This window comes from Puma concolor, chromosome D4 (assembly GCF_028749965.1).
Source record: "Puma concolor isolate L17-30 chromosome D4, mPumCon1.1.hap2, whole genome shotgun sequence".
In the NCBI taxonomy this organism is placed as follows: domain Eukaryota; kingdom Metazoa; phylum Chordata; class Mammalia; order Carnivora; family Felidae; genus Puma; species Puma concolor.
In genome coordinates, this window is record NC_141679.1 from 94,013,972 (window position 1) to 94,032,991 (window position 19,020).

At 62.5% G+C, this 19,020-nt stretch overlaps 1 protein-coding gene across 1 annotated transcript in view; it reads left to right on the forward strand.

The window, feature by feature from the left end:
* Window positions 1–18,664, forward strand: part of QSOX2 (quiescin sulfhydryl oxidase 2) — a 30,164-nt gene extending 11,500 nt beyond the window's left edge. Inside the window, exons 2-12 of the mRNA XM_086683959.1 lie at window positions 2,245–2,345; window positions 4,281–4,329; window positions 4,974–5,079; window positions 5,225–5,315; window positions 6,854–6,999; window positions 8,292–8,426; window positions 8,685–8,814; window positions 10,334–10,456; window positions 11,304–11,454; window positions 13,960–14,148; window positions 15,987–18,664. Coding sequence (XP_086540085.1) covers window positions 2,245–2,345; window positions 4,281–4,329; window positions 4,974–5,079; window positions 5,225–5,315; window positions 6,854–6,999; window positions 8,292–8,426; window positions 8,685–8,814; window positions 10,334–10,456; window positions 11,304–11,454; window positions 13,960–14,148; window positions 15,987–16,534 — 1,769 coding nt within the window. The 3' untranslated portion in view covers window positions 16,535–18,664. The remainder of the gene's footprint in view (window positions 1–2,244; window positions 2,346–4,280; window positions 4,330–4,973; window positions 5,080–5,224; window positions 5,316–6,853; window positions 7,000–8,291; window positions 8,427–8,684; window positions 8,815–10,333; window positions 10,457–11,303; window positions 11,455–13,959; window positions 14,149–15,986) is intronic.
* The last annotated feature ends 356 nt before the right edge of the window (window positions 18,665–19,020 follow it).

Consider the following 19,020-nt stretch of genomic DNA (forward strand, 5'->3'; position numbering starts at 1 on the left):
ACTCTCGTTCCCATCCACGGCCTCGGGACCGGAGTTGGTTTCAGGGGAGCCACGTAAGCGGAACAGGACTTGGCCATCAATTGCGAAAGACGGCTGTGGTTTTTTCCACTCTGTCCTCTGCGTTGTGTCAATACTGGTAAACCTTGGGCACCTGGGGGGCTCGGTCGGGTGAGTGTCCGACTCTTGACTTCGGCTCAGGTCGTGGTCTTACGGTTCACGGGTTTGAGCTCCGAGTCGGGCTCTGTGCTGACTGCGCGGAGCCTGCTTGGGGTTCGCTCTCGCCCTCTCTCTGCCCCTCCGCCACCCCCCACGTGTGCGCGCTGTCTCTCTCTCTGTCAAAGCAAAGAAACTAAAAAAATACGTACTGGTAAATCTTTTTTATAACTGTGGGGGAGACAAGTGTGTATTTTTTAAAGTCAAGGAGAGTTTTAATCCTCTGCCACTTCTTTTTTTTTTTTTTTTTTTTAATGTTTATTTATTTCTGAGACAGAGCTTGAGTGGAGGAGGGGCAGAGAGAGAGGGAGACACAGAATCTGAAGCAGGCTCCAGGCTCTGAGCGGTCAGCACAGAGCCCGACGCGGGGCTCGAACTCACAGACCGCGAGATCGTGACCTGAGCCCAAGTCGGTCGCTCCACCGACCGAGCCCCCCAGGAGCCCCGAAAGGTGTGTATTTTTAAGTACAAGTGGCATTCTCGCTCCTTCCGGGCATATTGCTCATGTAACCTCTGAAGTTTAGGGTCATAGTTAGAATCCAGAAAAAACCTGTGACATGATTTGTAACCAGGTCCCTGGTTCAGGCCAGTGGTGTCACATCCGAACACGAGGCAGCAAAGAGCCCGGTCAGTGTCTCGGGGACAGCCGTGCGTCCCCACTGAGAAGTCATTGGACTGCAGGACACCGTGAGGGGGACCGGCCCATCCCCCCAGGGCAGCCAGTGTGTGGGGCGCCTGGGTCTCCACCTGGGCTTTGTCTCCTCGCGACCTACATGCAGTCCCCTCAGGAGCCAGTGGGCGGGTGCTTGGCTGTATAACCGGAACCCTGGGGAAAGGGATCAAATGTTTGTGTTTTTTCTTTTTTTTTAAATTTATTTTTAAGTTTATTTATTTTGAGAGAGAGAGAGCACGTGAGCACTGGGGAGGGGCAGAGAAAGAGGGAGAAAGGGAGAAGAACCCCAAGCAGGCTCTGCACTTTCAGGACAGAGCCTGATGTGGGGCTCGAACTCACGAACCGCAAGATCGTGACCTGAGCTGAAACCAAGAGTCAGATGCTTAACCAACTGAGCCGCCCAGGTGCCCCAGCATCAAATGTCTCAAAGAGAGAACCTCACTTTTTGGAGGATGTCGAAGTTGTGCCTTTGAGGCTGGTGACCACTGGGCCCAGCCGAGCACCTGTCTCCCTGTGTGTACCTCGCCTCAGGGTCGCCGTGAGCTAGGTTCCTCTGTACAGCCGTGTCCCGCCCATAAGCAAAGCAGGGATGAGATGGGCACCCCGTCTGGCTGCAGCCCTCAGGGGTTCATGCGTTCAGCGGGCCATCAGTAGGAAGGAGGGCGGCCAGAGGTCCCCCGCCTCCTGGTGGGACCGCGCGTCGCCACCTAGGAAGCTTCCGTCTCCCCAAAGGTGTGCAGGTTTCAGAAGATCCAGGGGGAGGGGGTGCAGCCACACAGCCCGATGGTGGGACCGCAGGACAGAGGACCTTCAGTGGGGTCTTCAACGAGGGTGTGCGGGGTTCGCGGAGCAGTGGGTGGGACATCTACCACTCGGAGGCGCCCCGTCAGACTCTCACGGGGCAAAGGGAGCAGTTAGGGAGCCGTGAGCCCGGAGTAGAGCGCGTGTCTGTGTGACTCGGGGTGGCCGGGGCCACTGCTGGCCATGACCCGGCAGCGGGGCCTGGCGGGAGCAGATGGCCGTCGATGCTGAGCTGAGGGTCGTGGCGTTGCCGTGGCGTCACCTCGGTGGCATTCACGTGCAGGACTTTCCGTAACAGACCGGAAAGGGGGAAGCACTTCCTAGAGAGACGGCCGGTCCGGCGCTGGGGGCCTGTCTCTCACTGGAGCGCATGCCTGGGAGTGTTGGCACGAAACGTCCCGGACCCGGTCTGCGTCATCCGCTCGTGCACCTGCTGCCTCTGTGCGTCTGGGATGTGCCCGGTTAGGAGCGGGAGCGGTTTGCCGCGTGGTCGGGGACGGTGTCCGCGCGGATGCGGGCCAGACCGCCACACCGAAGGTCGCGTTCCTGCTTTTCAGACTGGGCTGCTGCCATCCGGGTCGCCGCCCTGGACTGCGCGGAGGAGGAGAATCACGAGGTGTGCCGAGCCTACGACGTCCACTTCTATCCCACCTTCCGGGTGAGCACCGCCCTGCCTTCCGTGGGCGGGCCGGCTCTCTGCCCGCCCTCTGTCCTCCCTCCCCGCGATCACCGATCACCGTGGGGGAAGCCGCGGCACTCTGGCAGGCGCGGGCGTGTGGCTTCAGCTGAGAGGAGCTCGTGTTGGCCCGGGGCCCCCTCTTGTGCTCCGCCCCTTGTAGGTTGTGCACACGCACGCACGCACGCCCCGGCCCCCACTGGCGCCCCGCGGGAACGGGGGAGGCGGGGTCTGCCGACCCGGTGGGCATGGGGGTGCTCGGGAGCTGCAGTCACAGCTCGGGGGGCAGGTCTCTCCACCCCCTCGCGTCCCTGTCCAGCCGGGCCTTTCCCGCCTGCACGGGGCCGGGCCAGGTTGTCCCAGTGAAGCCTGGAGAGCCGCCAGCGGGTGGCCCCACGGGTGGGTCGCCCCACGGGCGGGTCTTACCCGTTTCTTCCACTGGGGGCGGCGGGCGAAGGGATCCCTTGGAGGTGTGAAGGGGCGTGGCCCTTGCCGGCAGGCGAGTGGGAGTGCGAGTGCGCGGGGAGGTATTTACTGCCCAGAAGACTCGCGGTGCCTTCAGAAGTCCCCTCCGAGGGAGCTTTGTGTCCCCTCCCCTCCCGCTCGGCCCTCGAGCCCTGTGCCCTGTGTGGCCTGGCGCCCCCGCCCCGTCGCGTCTCGTGAGCCCTGCGGAGCACGTCCCCTGCGCTCTCGCCTGTTTCGTTTTGTTCCGGCTGCACGAGCACAGCATCGCGCTGGGTGTGAGCCGGGCCTTGTCTCTTGTGAACAGGGTGCGGCCCGGAGCACCCCCATGGCCGGGTGTGGCGGAGGCTCGTCGGCCTTAGTCACCTGGGAACGTGCCCGCCCCCACCCCGGGTGCCGGTGGCACCGCTGGCACTCGGCCTGTTCCGGGCGAGGCTGCTGGGAGCGCTCGCTCGTGTCTGACCCATGACCACGGCCACGTCTTCTGTTCACGGGCCCGGCGTCCCCCCTTCTTCTTCTTCCTTTTTATTTATTTTTTACTTTTTTAATATTTATTTTTGAGAGAGCACGAGCAGGGGAGGGGCAGAGAGAGAGGGGGAGAGAGAGGATCCCAAGCCGGCTGCGCGCTGTGAGTGCAGAGCCTGATGTGGGGCTCGAACCCATGAAACCGTGAGATCGTGACCTGAGCCGAAACGGAGTCGGACACTCAGCTGACTGAGCCACCCAGGCGCCCCGATACTAACCTTTTTTGTTCCAGTTGTGAGAACTGGAAATGTCTTCACCCGGTTTGTGACGGTCTTCTCACTGTCTTTGGTGTCTCTTTTAGTAAAAGAGCTTTTCTTCTGCTCAGAGACATAGCATCTGGCACTCTCCTGTAAGTCCTTTGTGTCTTAGAGCGTTAGAGCCAACTCTCAGGATGCGCGTTTGATTCCACGAGTCAGGGAAAGTGCCTGTTGAGCCCTCTGGCCTCTAGCCCCGTTGGGTCAGAGAATGTAAACGGCAGAACTGTGGTCAGTCCTCACCCCACACAGGGTGAGTCTGGCCGGAAACACTGACATCCACAGACACACATAGAATCGTGTGGTTTGCTATCGCTTAACGTCATCTCAAGCAGATGGACTAAAGCTTTCTTTAAGATGATGGTCGCTGTCCAGGGACGCCTGGGTGGCTCAGTCGGTTAGGCGACCGACTTCGCCTCAGGTCACGACCTCACGGTCCGTGGGTCCGAGCCCCGCGTCGGGCCCTGTGCTGACAGCGCAGAGCCTGGAGCCTGTTTCCGGTTCTGTGTCTCCCTCTCTCTCTGCCCCCACCCTGCTCTCGTTCTGTCTCTCTCAAAAATGAATAAATGTTAAAAAAGAAAATTTTTTTTTTAAAGCTAATGGTCACTCCCTTGCTTAAATATTTGCACAGACACCAGATGAGGCTCTTTCTTACTTGTCCTGTTTTTCTTCTTAGTATTTCAAGGCATTTACAAAGGAGTTTATAACTGGAGAAAATTTTAAAGGTAAGGACGTAAGCTTTCTATTTCACTCTCTCAGCATCGCTGCCTAAAGCCGTTAAAGCGGGGGTGGTTTCAGGGCACAGCGAGCCCCTGCTGGGGTCTGTCTGCCCGTCCCCCCTCCCCCCACTCCGGCACCCCCTCCCCCCCAACACACCCACATCAGTCCTGTCCGACCTGCCTTTCCTTGGAGGGTTCCAACGTGCATCGTGTCAGCGAGAATTTTATGCTTTGCCTTGGCCAATTCGGTGGTGGAATTTTTGTTTTTTATTCACTTTTTTATTCACAAGGCATTTGGAGAAGTGCACAGATCACACACAAATGCTCACCTTACGTGTTTTATGAGACAGCCACCCAGGTCAGGCTCCAGCACGTGACCGGCCCGTCCCCGGGCGGCAGCGGCTCACGTCAGAGGTCACTGTGCCCGTTGGGAGCGTGGCGTAGGTGGGGCTGAGGCGCGCCTGGCCGCTTCGCCTCCACGCTGCGGGTGGGGGATTCGCCCCTGTTGCCCATTGGCTCCCACACGGGTCTCCGTGCCGTCTCCTGATGTGCGAGCCCACCGCGGTCTCTGGGCGGCCGCCGGCGAGCCCCTCTGCGCGCCCTGGGGGGCCCTGGGGTGGGCGGCGGTGATGCGGTGTGGTTCCCCACAGGGCCCGACCGAGAGCTACAGACGGTGAGGCGGACGATGATCGACTTCCTGCAGAACCACACGGACGGACACAGGCCCCCTGCCTGCCCGCCTCTGGGCCCCGTCCGGTGCGTACTTGTGCGTAAACGGGGGCGTTGGGGGTCGAGGGTAATTGTGCAGAGTGCGGGTCTGCACGAGTGACGCGGGCCCTGGCACACGACGGCCCGCTCACTGCTCTTGAAGGCACTGAAAGCCTCTTTTTTCTCCTAAAAGGCCCAGTGACATCCTTTCGCTCCTGGACAGCCGCGATGGCCGTTACGTGGCCATCCTGTTCGAGAGCAACAGCTCCTATGTTGGACGGGAGGTAACTGCGTCTGTCGCGTCTGTGTCTTTCCCCGTGGCACCTCGTGGTGCGATCCGGCCGCTCTGTGGGAATGCCCGTGGCCTCTGCTCGGTGCTGCTCCCGTTCGTCCTTGTTGATTCCTGGAATGCAGGCGCGGCGTTGCCCAGCACGGGGGCGGATTTGCGGGCTCCCAGGGCACGCTGCCTTTTTCCTTGAGGCCCTTTATGTCTTGTGCGCTGCCATCAAGGTTGTTTCTTGGCTGTGTCGTGCACGCCACTCGTTTCCCAAATCCAAGACTCTAAAACGTCATTCCTGTCGTGGACCTTTTCTGCTCTGGTCTCTCACGCGCGGCTCTGAAGCCTTCGCCGCTGGCCCCAGACACAGGGGGAGTGGGGGGGGGGGGATGACAGGAAACCCTCACCTCCCAGCCGCGCCCCCCTCCCCCCCCCCCCCAACTCCACGAGCTCTGGGAACGGGGCGGGAGACCACGTGCTCCCCGCGGGAGCTCCCGTTGACATGCACTCGGGCCAAGGCTGCGGATGTTAGTGATCGCCCGCCTCGCCGCCCCTCCTCCCCGTGCCCTCCGAGTCTGGTGGCGACACGACTCGATGCCACCTTCTCTGGGCCGGCTGGGACTCCCGGTGGGGGGGCCGGAGCAGCCACTGGCCGCCGCACGGCATCCTCGTGTGCCGCCCCCACGCCGTCCCCAGGCTGCCTCTCTCACCGGCGCTCTGAGGCTCCCCCACATCCCGCACGCGGGCCCGAGCGGGGACCACCCTCTGGGGCAGGCGGCCTGGCCTCTCCCCAGAGGGCCGCCTGCCGCTGGGCTCGAGCGTGGCCAGCTCCAGCAGACGCACGCGCTCACCGGAGTCCGGTGACTGCCGCACTGCGTGAAGCGCCCCGTTCAGGACACGCTGGTTCTGCGGCTGAGAGGCCAGGGATGCCGCTTCTGCACCTGATTGTGGCGGCACATGCCAGGCCCGAGGGGCGCCTTTCACGCCGTCCGGCCCCTGAGATGCCCCCCTGGGGTCCTTCTGCTGCCACATCCCCGTCGCCGTGCCTTCGGCCTGAGCGGGATGGGACAGGGGCAGGTCGAGGGAGGGACCGGCCCGCCGGAAGCCGGCCGGCACTTCAGGGGGCCGACCGCGGCCGGGCCGCCGTCCCGGGATGAGGTTGGCCTCCTGGTGCGCAGCCCCCTGTGTCGAGGGAAGCTCCGGGCCGGGGCCGCGGCCCCGGCCCCGTCTCCCTAAGTGGGGGTGAGTGTGCTCGTCCCCTGGACGCCACTCCTGTGGAGGACGTGCTGGCCCAGGAAGCCCAGGGCGAGTTCTCTGGCAGACGTTTTCTTTAGAGTCCGTGAGCTTGCTGAGCGGGGCTGCCCTGCCCTGCGAGCGCAGTGAAAATGAAGATGAGCCTGGCTCAGAGAGCAGATAAATACGGATTTATTCTAAATGAGGTTGTTGGTGATTTCTGCACTCACGCTGCCTTCGTACTTGGTCAAGGCGACGTTTCCTGGGACGCGGCCGTCCACAGCCTGGTGACGCTATCTCCTCCTTGCCCAGGTGATCCTAGACCTGCTTCCGTACGAGAACATCGTGGTGAAGAGAGCGCTGGACACAGACAAAGCCTTCCTGGAGAAACTTGGGGTCTCTTCCGTTCCCTCCTGTTACTTGATTTACCCAAACGGGTCACACGGATTAATTAACATGTAAGTGTGGTCCGGCCTCAGGAGCGTTTGTGACGCCGGGTGGGATCTGGGGAACCCTTCCAAGGGTGGGGGCCTCCCCTGGGCGAGTTGCCACGCACTCCTCGCAGCTGTGACCACGGAGCCCATCCGCACGCCGTCTGCCCGCACCGGGCCCACTGAGCCACAGACGGCCTCAGGCGGGGTCGGGAAGGTCACAGGTGAGCAGCCGAGCCGATTCCAGGGGCCTGTGGTGGCCTCCCCGGCCCCAGCCTCCTGTGGGTGTGGGTGCCGAGGACCTGCCGGACCCCACCCAGCCTGTGCTGACCGAGCGGGTCCCACGGGGTCTCCGTGGGCCGCTTCCTCCGCCCCAGGGCTCCGGGTTCAGCTTCTGAGAGGCGGCCTCCCCGGAGCCTCAAACCCCAGGCCCTTGGGTGTGCTTCTGTTCTCAACAACCGGAAGTCAGGGAGGGACGGCGGCCTCTGTGGAGCGGGTCACCTGCTGTCAGGCTCCGTGAGCGAGGTCCTCGGGCCGCTCCAAGCACCCGGGCCCGCACACCGGGGGCTCCGGCCTCGGCGGGGGCGGCCAGGGCCAGGCCCACAGCAGATGTCGCCCTCGACGGGCTTTCCCTCAACAAAACGCCACTTTCTTTTGAAGAAAAACGCTCGTTTTGTATGAAAGCGTCACCTGTACGACTCGTTCGTGTCGAATGACTTGGGTGTTTTACCTTCTCTCTTTGGGAACGAGAATGAGCCCTTGATGCTGTTGATGACCCACAGCCACTGTGGAGATGTCCTGACGGCCGTGGCGCGTCCCCGGAGCGCATGCTCCTCCCCGTCCGTCGAGGGGCCCCACGGCCCCTGCCGCCCCCCGCCGCCCTGACTCCCGGGTGCCCCACTCAGAGGGCGTGCGGAAGACCCTCCCAGCTGGAGTCAAGCTGGTGCTGGCCGCTGCTCAGACCAGCCTTGCAGACTGTCCCGATGTCCCCACTGAACAGAAATGAATCGTCACACTGCAGCTGCAACCCAGTCATCTGTGGCTCTGTCTTCTCCGGGAGGGCCAGCTCCCCCACACCCTGGCAGAGCCAGCATCCCGGCCCTCCCCCCTCAGTCCCTGCTTCAGATGCCCAGAGAGCGGGCGGGCTGGGAGGTCCAGGCCACATGCCTGCATCTCGGAAGGAGAGCCCTTCTCGAGGCGCGGGGGAGGGGGGCCGCACAGGGGACTGGGTGCCCTAGTGCACGGCTCAGACACCTGCGGGTTGGCCAGGCCGGGAGGCACCCTGGCTCCGAGCCCACACTTTGTCCCCTTTCTCGCAGCGGAAAGCCTCTCCGGTCGTTTTTTTCCTCTTACTTGAAGTCGTTGCCAGATGTGAGGAAAAAACTGCTTTCGGTGCCTGAAAGACCCAACAGAGCAGAAACTCCAGAAATCGTGGTTTGGAGAGAATTTGACAGGCAGGTATTTCTCTCGGACCTGAGCTGCCCAGGGGCACGCGTGGGTGCGGGCCCGGTGCAGACGTGGAGGGCTGCGGGCTGCGGGGCTCCTTTGCAGGCGGGATTCAGCGGAAGCACACCCCCCTGAGCCGCCAGCTGTGCGGGAACGACCGACGTCGGCCTGTGGGGAGCGGGGGTCCCCGCGGGCTGGGAGCGAGGAGGGGGAGCGTTGGGCACGACGGACGTGTCCTGACCCGACCGAACGCTGTCTCCCGTCAGGTCAAAGCTGTACACGGCTGACCTAGAGTCAGGGCTACACTACTTGCTGAGGGTCGAGCTGGCCGCCCACAAGTCCCTGGCGGGGGCCGAGCTACGGACGCTCAAGGACTTCGTCACTGTCCTCGCCAAGGTGCGTGGTGCCTGACCCGGGCCGCGGGGGGCCGGGCTCCGTGCCTGGGGATCCGCGGGGAGTGACGCTGGCCTCAGCGGGGGGACTGGTCTTTCCTCCCGCTGCACGCGCCTGCCGGGTGCCCACCCAGTTCCGGGCCCCCAGACGTGACGGGGCCTCAGAAGGGGCCGGGACCACGACGCGCCCGACAGGAGGCACTTTCGGGGGGCCGGTGGTGCTCGGGCAGGGAGGCAGGGCAGGCTGAGAGGAGAGAGGCTGTGGGGCCTGGGCGGGGAGGCCGCTCGGGAGCCATCCCTGTGTGCGGAGTGGGCCCCAGCGGCCGGGACCCGGAGCCGTGGTGGTGCACGTGTCAGTGGCCGCTGGGAGGTGAGGGGCCGTGCTGCCGGGACTCTTCGCTCCCGGGGCAGAGAATCCAGGGCCTCCTGTCTCTTCCTTGGGTCAGAGCCTCGGGAAGCGGGAGGGCATCCCTCTCCCCTGGGGGGGGGGGGGGCGCCTGGGGCCCCTCTGCTCTCTCACCTTGGGAGGGCTTCTGGCACAGTGGCCTGGGGACAGAGCCCTTTGCTCCCGCATCTGGTGCCCAGCTCGCCTGTAGTCTAGAAGGTCAGGAAGCTTAGTTTTGAAGGACTTCTCTCGGGGTGCCCGGCTGGCTCGGTGGAGCACGTGACCCTGAGTTCGAGCCCTGTGCTGGGCGTAGAGATGACTGAAAAATGAAATCTTTAAAAATAAAAAAAATCAAGGACTCTTCCTGCTAAACGTCAGGTGCTCGGTACAGTGGTTCCTGGTCAACACTGTCGTAGATGCAGTTTGCTTGTGTCGTACGACTTCTGGGGTAAACTGTAGGAGGCGGAGTCGATGGTGGACGGGACGGTGAAGCCGCACAGCGGGTCTCCAAGAAGAGACGGAGGCTGTGTAGCCGGGCCTGTGCCCCGCTGTGCCGATCAGAGTTCAGAGGCCGCGCCGGCCTCCTTCGCTTTCAGTGAGTCACAAACGGGCTGACTCCTCACCCGCCACCTCCTCTGTGTCCTCGGCGTCAGGGAGGGGTAGAGCTCCACAGCCCAGGAGGATCACAGATTACCCGGGCCGGTTCCTCTAAAGCTCGCCAAAAGTGGCAGTCCAGCGCTGGCGAGTTGGGAGCGGCACGTTGTCACCGGCGCAGGAAGTGGGGTTTTGCAGCCTGAACTGTCCTGTCCCTGCTGCAGCAAGTTTCCGCTCAGGTTTCTGAGCCAGTGGCCGCCTTTGTTTCGCACGCTTAGCAGGCGACACGTAGGGCAGGGCTGCACCACGGGGGTGGCCGAGCCGGTGGGCGAGGTGCAGGAGTCCGGGCGGGCGAGCCTGTGGGCCAGAAGCCTCTGCCTGTGGCCCCTCCCGTCCCCTGCTCTGTGTTCTGGGAGCCCCCCACCCCAGCACCGGGAGAAACCCGTGTCAGGCAGACCCCACCTGGTCTAGGTCCCCAGGAACGGCGCTGCCGCGGGAGGCATCTTCCCGGACGACCTCTGAGCGCGGGTCCTTCCTTGCTCAGCTGTTCCCCGGCCGGGCGCCAGTCAGGAAGCTGCTGGAGACGCTGCAGGAGTGGCTGGCCAGCCTTCCCCTGGACAGGATCCCCTACAACGCCGTCCTCGACCTGGCCAACAACAAGATGCGGGTGAGCCCGGCCCCCGCCCCCGCCAGAGCTCAGGGCCCGCCCACTGCCGCCACCCGTCTGGGTAGCCACCCCCTGACCCCCGCACTCTCCTCCCTCCGGGGCCCCACGCCCAGCCCGGCGTGGGGAAGGAGGGAGCTGGGCTCGGGTGCCGTGGCACAATGCCTCCCCTCACTGCGTGGGAACCGCCGTGTCCCTCCGCGGTTTGCCGTGGCTTGTCCTGTTCCTGGGACGCTTTCTGTGCACCCCCCCATCCCCGCCCCTGCCCCCCGCCTGTGGTGCTGTCAGCTCACGGGTTGGTGGGAGGCAGGCCGCGACGGAACGGGCAGCTTGCTCGGGTGGTGTGGTGGTCGGGCTGGTGTGTTATTTCAGTTTTCAGCAAACTCCTAACTCCCGGCCAGAAGACACAAGGCCCGCGTGGACGTGGGGTGAATGCTTGAAGCTCCCGCTCGCTGTGGGCACGTGCCTCCCTATCCGTGGTGGCTGAGAATGTTCCACAGCTGGGCTTCTTAGTAGTCTTGGGGGGGGGGGAGGGGCATCCTTCAGGCTTTTCTAGTGTTCTCGTTTGTCCGGACACCGAGGAGCCCTTCCCCCCTCCCCGAAGGCAGGGAGGAACAGGCCACACCGCCCTGTTTGGAGACCTCCTTTCGTGGTGTGGACACTGTGCTGTCTCACGTGTTTCCTGCTGAATTTAAACACACAACGTGCTCAGATGTGCAGTTGGTGAAGTTTTAATAAACATACAGTCTGTGTAATCACCACCCGATCAAAGCAGAGGACGCTCACCAACGGTCTTAATTTTAACTATTCAATTATCTCTTATTCTACCCGCCTCCCCCCCCCCCCCCAGATTTCTGGAATATTCCTTATTAATCACATAAAGTGGGTTGGATGTCAAGGAAGCCGACCAGAGTTCAGGGGTTACACGTGTGCTCTCTGGAAACTGTTCCACACTTTGACCGTCCAAGCTGGGGCCCATCCAGAAGCGCTGGATGGCACAGGTAAGCCGTCCCCGTGCCGGTGCCTGCCTGGCATCGTGAGAGGCTGTGTGCAAGGCCACATGTCACCGGGGCTGCCCGGGGGTCCCCTGCTCCAGAGAGGGGTTGGGGAGCTTCTCTCCACACCTTCTTCCCAGTCCCCGGGTGGGTGCTCGGTGCCCCCGAGACCAGCCTGTGCACGGCTGAGCCGCAGGAAATAAATCCGAGAGCGAGAGCACGCTGGCCAGGAATTCCTCTGCAGGGCAAACCCCTCATTTTTCTGCTTTGAGGAGTATGACCGTCAGCGAAACCTATTTGGAGACGTGTGTTTGCTGTCTCTTGCTGGGTAACAGCCCTGCTGCTTAGCAGCTTAGCTTCATCTCAGAGCGTCTGTGGGTCAGGAGCTCAGACGTGGTCTGGCTGGGGTCCTCTCCCTGGCCTGTGGGCCCAGTGTCGGCTCAGGCTGGGGTCTCACCTGAAGTCTCTGCTCGGAAGGGACCCTTCCCCAGCTCGCTGGAGGGGTGGTGGCCGGTCCGGGGCCTCGCTCGTTCCTCACCGTGTGGCAGCTGGCCTCGTGGGCCGGCCAGGGGGAGAGGGCGCCCTCCTCGGCGTGGTGTCCTTCCCGTCTGTGTTCCCTGGGCGGGCGGTGAGGCGCCAGCCCAGCCTGCCTGGGGGTGGGGGGCTGTGACGCCGCTCTGAGTCCGCCTGCACAAGAGGTTAGAAACCACAAAAGACGGACTTGGCTTGAATAACTTTGATTATCAGGAAAGCATGGTCGTGTCTTGTGCCCTGCACGAGACACCGAAAACTGGGCTGGGCTGTTTTATCCACCTTGAGCCGGGCTGCGTGTGCCCTTCCCCTGCGAAGCGGGCCGCTGGCGGCCATGGGGTCGATGGCCTGCCCTCTCTCTAGCAGTTGGTTCAGTGAGGCGGCTTAGCTATTTGTATCGAGCAAAGGCTGCGACTCACACGCCCGACACTCTTTCCAATAAGGCCGTAAACTTCTGGTTCTCTTTTGGTGTGTGACAACCTAAAGCAAACGCTGGGGCTTGGAAGAAACACCCTTTTGTTTGCTTGGGATCCTGTGGCTCGGCAGTGTGGGCCCCGCTCAGGAAGGACCTCAGGGCCCGGGCGAGCCGGCACAGGGCATCGCTTCTGTCGCATCCTATTGTCCCGCCCAGATCCACGGGGCGGCGGGGGGGAAGTCCGCCTGGCGCCAGGGAGGCGGCAAAGTCAGGTTGCGGGGGTCGTGTGCGGTCTTTGCGAACCCCTGCCACCCTGGCTCTCCTCGCGGTGACCTTGGACCTTGCTGGGGGAGGTGGGGAGTGCGCCTGCTGACGGGCCGTCCAGGGGGCTACGCGGGGGCTCCCGGCACCGGCCCCAGTGCCGCGGCGGAACGGCGGCCGAGCGACAGCGCACGTGGTCAGAAAGATCTCCGGGGCACAAACAGGCCGTACCCGAGGAGCGGGCCTCATGTCACACGCAAAGAACTGGGTCAGATGGACCCCGCTGGATTAGGTCTTGGAAGGTTTTTCCTCTCCTTCGTGCCTGTTTAAAGCCCATCGACTAAAAAGCCGCCGCGCTCTCTAATCCCCCACAGGTAGGGTTTATGGTCCTCGTCCACTCTGAAGATTAGGGTGGCCGGCCGCGCAGCAGTCCGGCGGGGAGAGGGAAGGAGGATTACCCAGTGATGGGCGGCAGCTGGTGGCCGGGGAGAGGCGGGCAGGCGAGCCGGCCATCGGGGGTCCTCCCCGCGTGCCCACCGTCCCGCCCTGCACGCCACCCGCCGCCCTCGGGGACACGCCGAGCGGAGGAGAGAGTGGCGTGCGCTCAGTGGGGGCCTTCTCTCGGTGAGGCCGGCGAGGCTGACGACAGGCGTGGGGACCTGGGCCGAGGCCGGGCCCTCCCACCCAGAACCACAAAGTGGCAGCGAAGGAAGGGCTCACGTGAGCCGCGAGGGGCTGCTGTTGATTCAGACGGATTCGGCCTCAGAAGCGCGGCTGTTTTTTTTTTTTTTCAATTATTTTGCTGCATTTCTTTTAATGCCGACGTTTAATCTGTTCTAATCTCAGTCTTGTTTGTTGGCTCAATCCCCGTATTAGTTGTCTGAAGGGAACCACGGGCGCCAGCCTCATGCCCGCCCCCCTCTTGCTGACGTGAGGGGTCCTCGTTTCAGTGAGGTGCGGCTGTTTCCTTCTGCTGTCGGGGGGGGGGGGGGCTGTTTCCTGGAGCGAGCGTGTTGTTCCCGGAACGTCTTTTGGGCAATGCCGGGGCGCCCCTCGCCGGCAGGCTCAGCCAGCCCGCAGCCCCCGGAAGGTCTGGCTCGTTGTCCTGGGTGCCGGGGCGCATCCCGGGGCGCGTCCTGCGTGTTCGGGGCAGCCCACCCCCCCGCCCCGGGCACAGGGCCGCTCCTTCTGGCTCGGAAGGCGTCTGGGCTCAGGCTCCCTGCCCGCCCGAGCCCGGGGTTCCAGCGGAAGCCCTGGGACGCACCCCACAGGGCTGCCGGTGTGTGTCCCCTCTCTCACCGCAGGTTTCGAGGGGGACCCGCAGGCAGTGCTGCAGAGCATCAGGAGGTACGTTCGCACCTTCTTCGGCTGTAAGGAGTGCGCCGAGCACTTTGAGGAGATGGCGAAAGAGTCCATGGATTCCGTCAGAACCGCAGACCAGGCGATCCTCTGGCTTTGGAAGAAACACAACTTCGTAAACAACCGCCTGGCAGGTGAGCAGAAGCCACAGCGGGGTGGCCGGTGTGAGGTGGCTGCGCGCATGGCCCCCCAGAACGCGTCCTGCCGCACACGTGCTGATGACACCTGACCTCTGCCACCATGCTGGCTGCCCCGGGGATTGCCAAGGATGACCGCCCCTCCAGGCTGCCAGCGTCCTTGGCTTTCCAGACGGTGCTCCCCCTTCTGGGGCTCCTGGGCTGCATGGAAACGGACACGCCGCCTCCCCCTGGGGTCACCGCCAGGCCCCCGAGGACGTTTGGTGCTGGCAGTCGTGGATCGTGATCACTTGTCAGTAAACGGTTTTTGTGCGATTACAATCTGCTCTCAGACTGGAAGCAAACCCCTCGAAGCAGTTTTGTTCCAAGACCAAATAGGGTGCATGTATTTTCTCAGAGTTAAGTAATTCAAACTGTTCCCAAATCAGTGGCAGATTAAAATTAGGCTTAAAAATAATTCCACTGACAAATAAATCTTAATAGAGATGAAGAGGAAATTCTACTAAACTATTGGTTTTTGTTTAATCCACCGCATTATAAAACATATTATAACTAAAGCACTAAAGAAAATTGGTTTTTCTTTGCGCTCAGAGCTGACCGCTGTGGCTCTGGTCGTGCGGCCACAGCGCCTCTGTGTTTGCCGGGGTTTGCCCGTGGCCGTCAGCTGCAGGGCAAGGCGTGTCCCCTGCGGCCCGGGTTCAGAGCCCCCACGCCTCTGCGTGTCGGGCCCACCCTGCTCCAGGAGCCCCACGCACCCCCTGAGTCATCGCGTTCCTCCTGGGTTCTGTAGCCGCCGCCCCCCCCTCCCCCACCCACGCTCCCCGGTCCCACCTCCGGCCTCCGGATTGGGACCCGGGCTCCCTGGAGGCCCCGAGACCTGCCCGGACCTCCCCGTGTCTGTAACGTGAGTGTGTGTCAGTCCCCGGCAGGGCGGCTGGGCCCCCGTGGTCCACACGCCCTCCCGCCCGTGCCTGTGGGCAGAGGAGAGGGTCTCCGTGGCTTCAGACCCATCAGACGGAGGCATTTCATCCACGTTTACTTGCAGAAGCACCGGCAGGGCCGCGGTGGGGGGGAGTCCGGGAGCCGAGGGCGCCGTGTGCCACACTTGCTGTGCTCCTGGTCCGTGTGGTCCTCGTGGGCAGAGGCCCGGGGCCGGCCGACCCGCGGCCTCGCGCACGTGTGGTGCTGACACGCGTCCGGGCACCATGCAGGCGTTGGCACGCGGGGCGGGTTCGCGTTTATTTACCGCGTGGAGCCCGTGCCGGCCAGAGGGCGCGTGCAGGTAAAGCCTGCCGCGTGGTTCCGTTTTGTGACCACACGTTTACACGTGTGGAGGGGAAGGGCTCGCCCCACTGGTGTCGTGTCTGGAGCAGAACCGGGAGCGGGCTCTGCCAGGTTTTCTGCACACAGGCAGCGAGGTTTCCCTGTTGCGGGTGGGCCTCACGCCCAGAGTCGTTTTCGGAGATCCTCTTGGGGTTTGGGGAGGGCCGGGGGGGGGGGGGCGGGGGCTGCACACGCCTGAAGTGCCTTGGAGCCATCTGCACCGCCGGCTTCCGGGGCAGGCGTACGGGTGCGGGTGGGACACGCACCGGATCATGTGGGGGCCTCGGGGTCTCGGGGGACAGAGCAGCTGCGGGTGGGGGCAGGCCTGGCCAGGCGTGGAGCCTTCCCACCATCGTGGGTACCGGGGGGGGGCCAGGCGCCCGTGCAGGAGTGATGGGAGGTCACGGTGGACGTGGGGGGATGGGGGAAGGGTTCGCAGGGCACGGGCCCGGTCAGGGCACGGGTCAGGTCATCAGGAGGCACCTCGACTGTCGCTCTCTTTCCCCTCCTAGGCCATCTGAGTGAGGACCCCAAGTTTCCGAAGGTTCCGTGGCCCAGCCCGGACCTCTGCCCAGCCTGCCACGAGGAAGTTAAGGGCCTGCACAGCTGGAACGAGGGTCAGGTGCTCCTGTTTCTGAAGCAGCACTACGGCAGCGGCAACCTCGTGGACACATACGCCGAGGACCAGGGAGACGCCAGCGACGGAGGCGGCCCGCCCGGGGGCGGGGAGCGCGAGAGGGGCCACGCTTCCCCAGAGAAGCCTCGGGGGGACCAGCGTGCCGAGAGTGCCCGTCCACCCAGCGTGCTGCCTCCCAGACCCCGCCTGTCCGAGGGGTCACAGCTTGGCCTGGACGGGAGACTCCAGAGCGTGAGCTGGGCTGAGGGCCGCAGGGAGGCAGAGGCGGTCGTGCCCTTCCTCGGGATGGGCTTCTCCAGCTTGGACATGAGCCTCTGCGTCGTGCTGTACGTGGCCTCGTCCCTGTTTCTGATGATGATGTACTTCTTCTTCCGGGTGCGCTCCAAGCGATGGAAGGTCAGGCATCACCGCCCGTCCGTGTAGAACCGAGCGGGACCACAGAAGCGCCTTGAGAAACAGCCCCACCGCGCCCCTGCAGCTTTAACGATGACGATCAGGGATTTTATAAACACATCAGACCTGGTTTCATACCAGATGGCCCCAAGTCCTCGTTTAACGAATGGTTTTCGTGCCGAGGACGAGCCGCTGTTTGTGGGGCTGACTGCTGTCCGGGGGTCCTCCCTGGACGCCTCTACAGATCCGACAGCAAAAAGACATCTGTATTTTTACCCTTCTAGATCTGAAAACACGAGTGGGAGTCCAGGCCAAACGGACAGAATTCTTCCCGCCTGCCTTCACCCTGGGTTTCTAGACGCACGTCGCGTTCTGCACCCTGGCTTGGGGTTTGGAGCACAGCCAAGCCCTTCCCTGCACCGGGAGGCCACCGGGCAGTGTCTTGCCACCAGCCGCGGCCAGAGCAGAGAGGGAGCTCGGCCGCCAGCGCAACCCCACCCCCGGCCGCCACTCGAAGCCAGTCGGGTCCTCGGAGATTCGCTTGTGTCTGCGCTTTTCAGCTGCTTGGTTGTTTCTGCTGAAGCCGCTCACAGCCAAAGGGACGACTTCTTCGTCACCCTCGTGCTCTGCAGGCACCTTTTGCTGCAGATGCAGAGTCTGGAGAAAGCGGGAAGGGAAGAGGAGGGTTCGCGGTGTTGCTGCATTGCAATAAACACCCCCCCAGGCCGTGTGGAGCGCAGGCTGGGGACAGGATGGTGGCAGAGGCAGGGCCTGTGTTAATCTGGTGGCAGGACGCCAAACGGCCCGTCCCATGGCGCCAAGGGCGGAGCCCCTGGGGAGGGGGCGTGGGGGACACACTCCTCCGGAGGGGAGTCCGCAGGGGAACGAGCCCCTCACCCTCTGTGTCACATGGGGCGGCGCCTGCAGGATCTGCCGGTGACCTGAGAGGGTAGGACCCGAGGGCCCGGCGAGACGGTGACGCCCGGTGGCCCCCCGGGGGTGGCCTGTCCTGTCCCCAGCATCTTTAAGGCCAAATTTCATCCCCCTGAACCTGTTTTATGAAGGGTCCTGGCACAGGGCCCCGGTGCCCCAGGTATTGGTGATTGACTTTTTTACCGTTTGATGATTTTAGCACATTATTCGTCAAACCCGAGTGATTTAGAGGTAAGTTTGCCTCTGAAGACGTCAGCGGACAGAATGGACCGTGCCCTTCTCGTCGAGATCCTTTGTGACTGTCGGTCTGTCCCACAAACTCAGATGTGTCTGTGCTCTTGTGTCCGTGAGGTTCTAGTCTTTCCCACTCTGCCTCGGGTGTGCTCTGTGTTTACTGACCACAGTTGGCCACTGGCCTGTACCTGTTCGGGCGCCGCAGGCTGGGGGCGGTGGGCTCTCACGGCCACGGCCTCGAGGCCGGTGGAGCCGGGCCCTCCCTGGGCGGCCATCGGAGCTTTCTTTCTGTTTGACGCTTTTTTAACCCCCAGGAGCCTGTGTGTTTCGTACGTGGCCGTGTGCTTGGGTTCCGGAGGACCCCGTGTTGTTTCCTTTCATTGAAAAAATCAGGCAGATTCACACACAGAATCAGAAGGGAAACACTTAGCACCGTTCACTAGACTGCCTGTTGGTTCACGTCAGATGCTTTTTCCTGCCCCGAGTGAGTTTCCTCGCGTGGTGCGAACCGGCACCAGGTGGCAGGACGCGACCACTGCCAGAAGCTCCACGAAACCCGTCGGAAGGGCAAGACTGGCTCTAGGGTCCCTCACAACATCGCAGTCGAGGTCACCACCGTGTGAGGGACAAGTCTGAGGCTCCCTGAGGGGCCAGGCTTCCAGCAGTCCGCGGGCAGTCCGGGAGAGGTGGTTTGCCGAGACGGCCCCGGACGCGCGTCCCGTGGGTGCCTCATGTGGCTTGCTCAGAACCGGGCACTACGTTTAGGCAAGGTTTAAGGTCTGTTTTCTAAAGTTGTAAGTATTGAGACTAATGAATTGACTGGTTCGGTAATTTAAATGGGTATTTATTTTTAATGGAGGGATTTTGATTAAAAAGAAGCTAATTGACATGGAAATGTCTGGAATTTCTTACCTGCAAGGAAAGTGAACGTTTTGTATTTAAGTGAACTATCCTGTGCACATTTTTTAAATAAATAAATCTGACATTTGAGAAGATTGTAATTCTTTTGAGACTGTGAGCTCCCTGGAACAGTGATAGGAGTCGGGGTGCAGAAGGGAGCCCTCCTTCCCTTCCGGAGTTTGTGGACTGGACATCTGAAATTCCAGAGCCTCTTGTACTGAACCAGACGCTGAGGTGGAAGGTGAAAACCGGACGATGAATTATGGATTCTCTTCCTGGGGTTGATCTAGCTGGGAGCCGCCCGCGGGACAGCGGTTTTGGTTCAAATCACACGGCAGGCAGATGGACTGAGATGGGACAACAGCTGAGACACATGTGAATTGCAGGACTTAGGGCACCAGGGGCGCCCCGGTTAAGGGAGCCTCTGAGGAACCCTGGGAGAAGGGAGC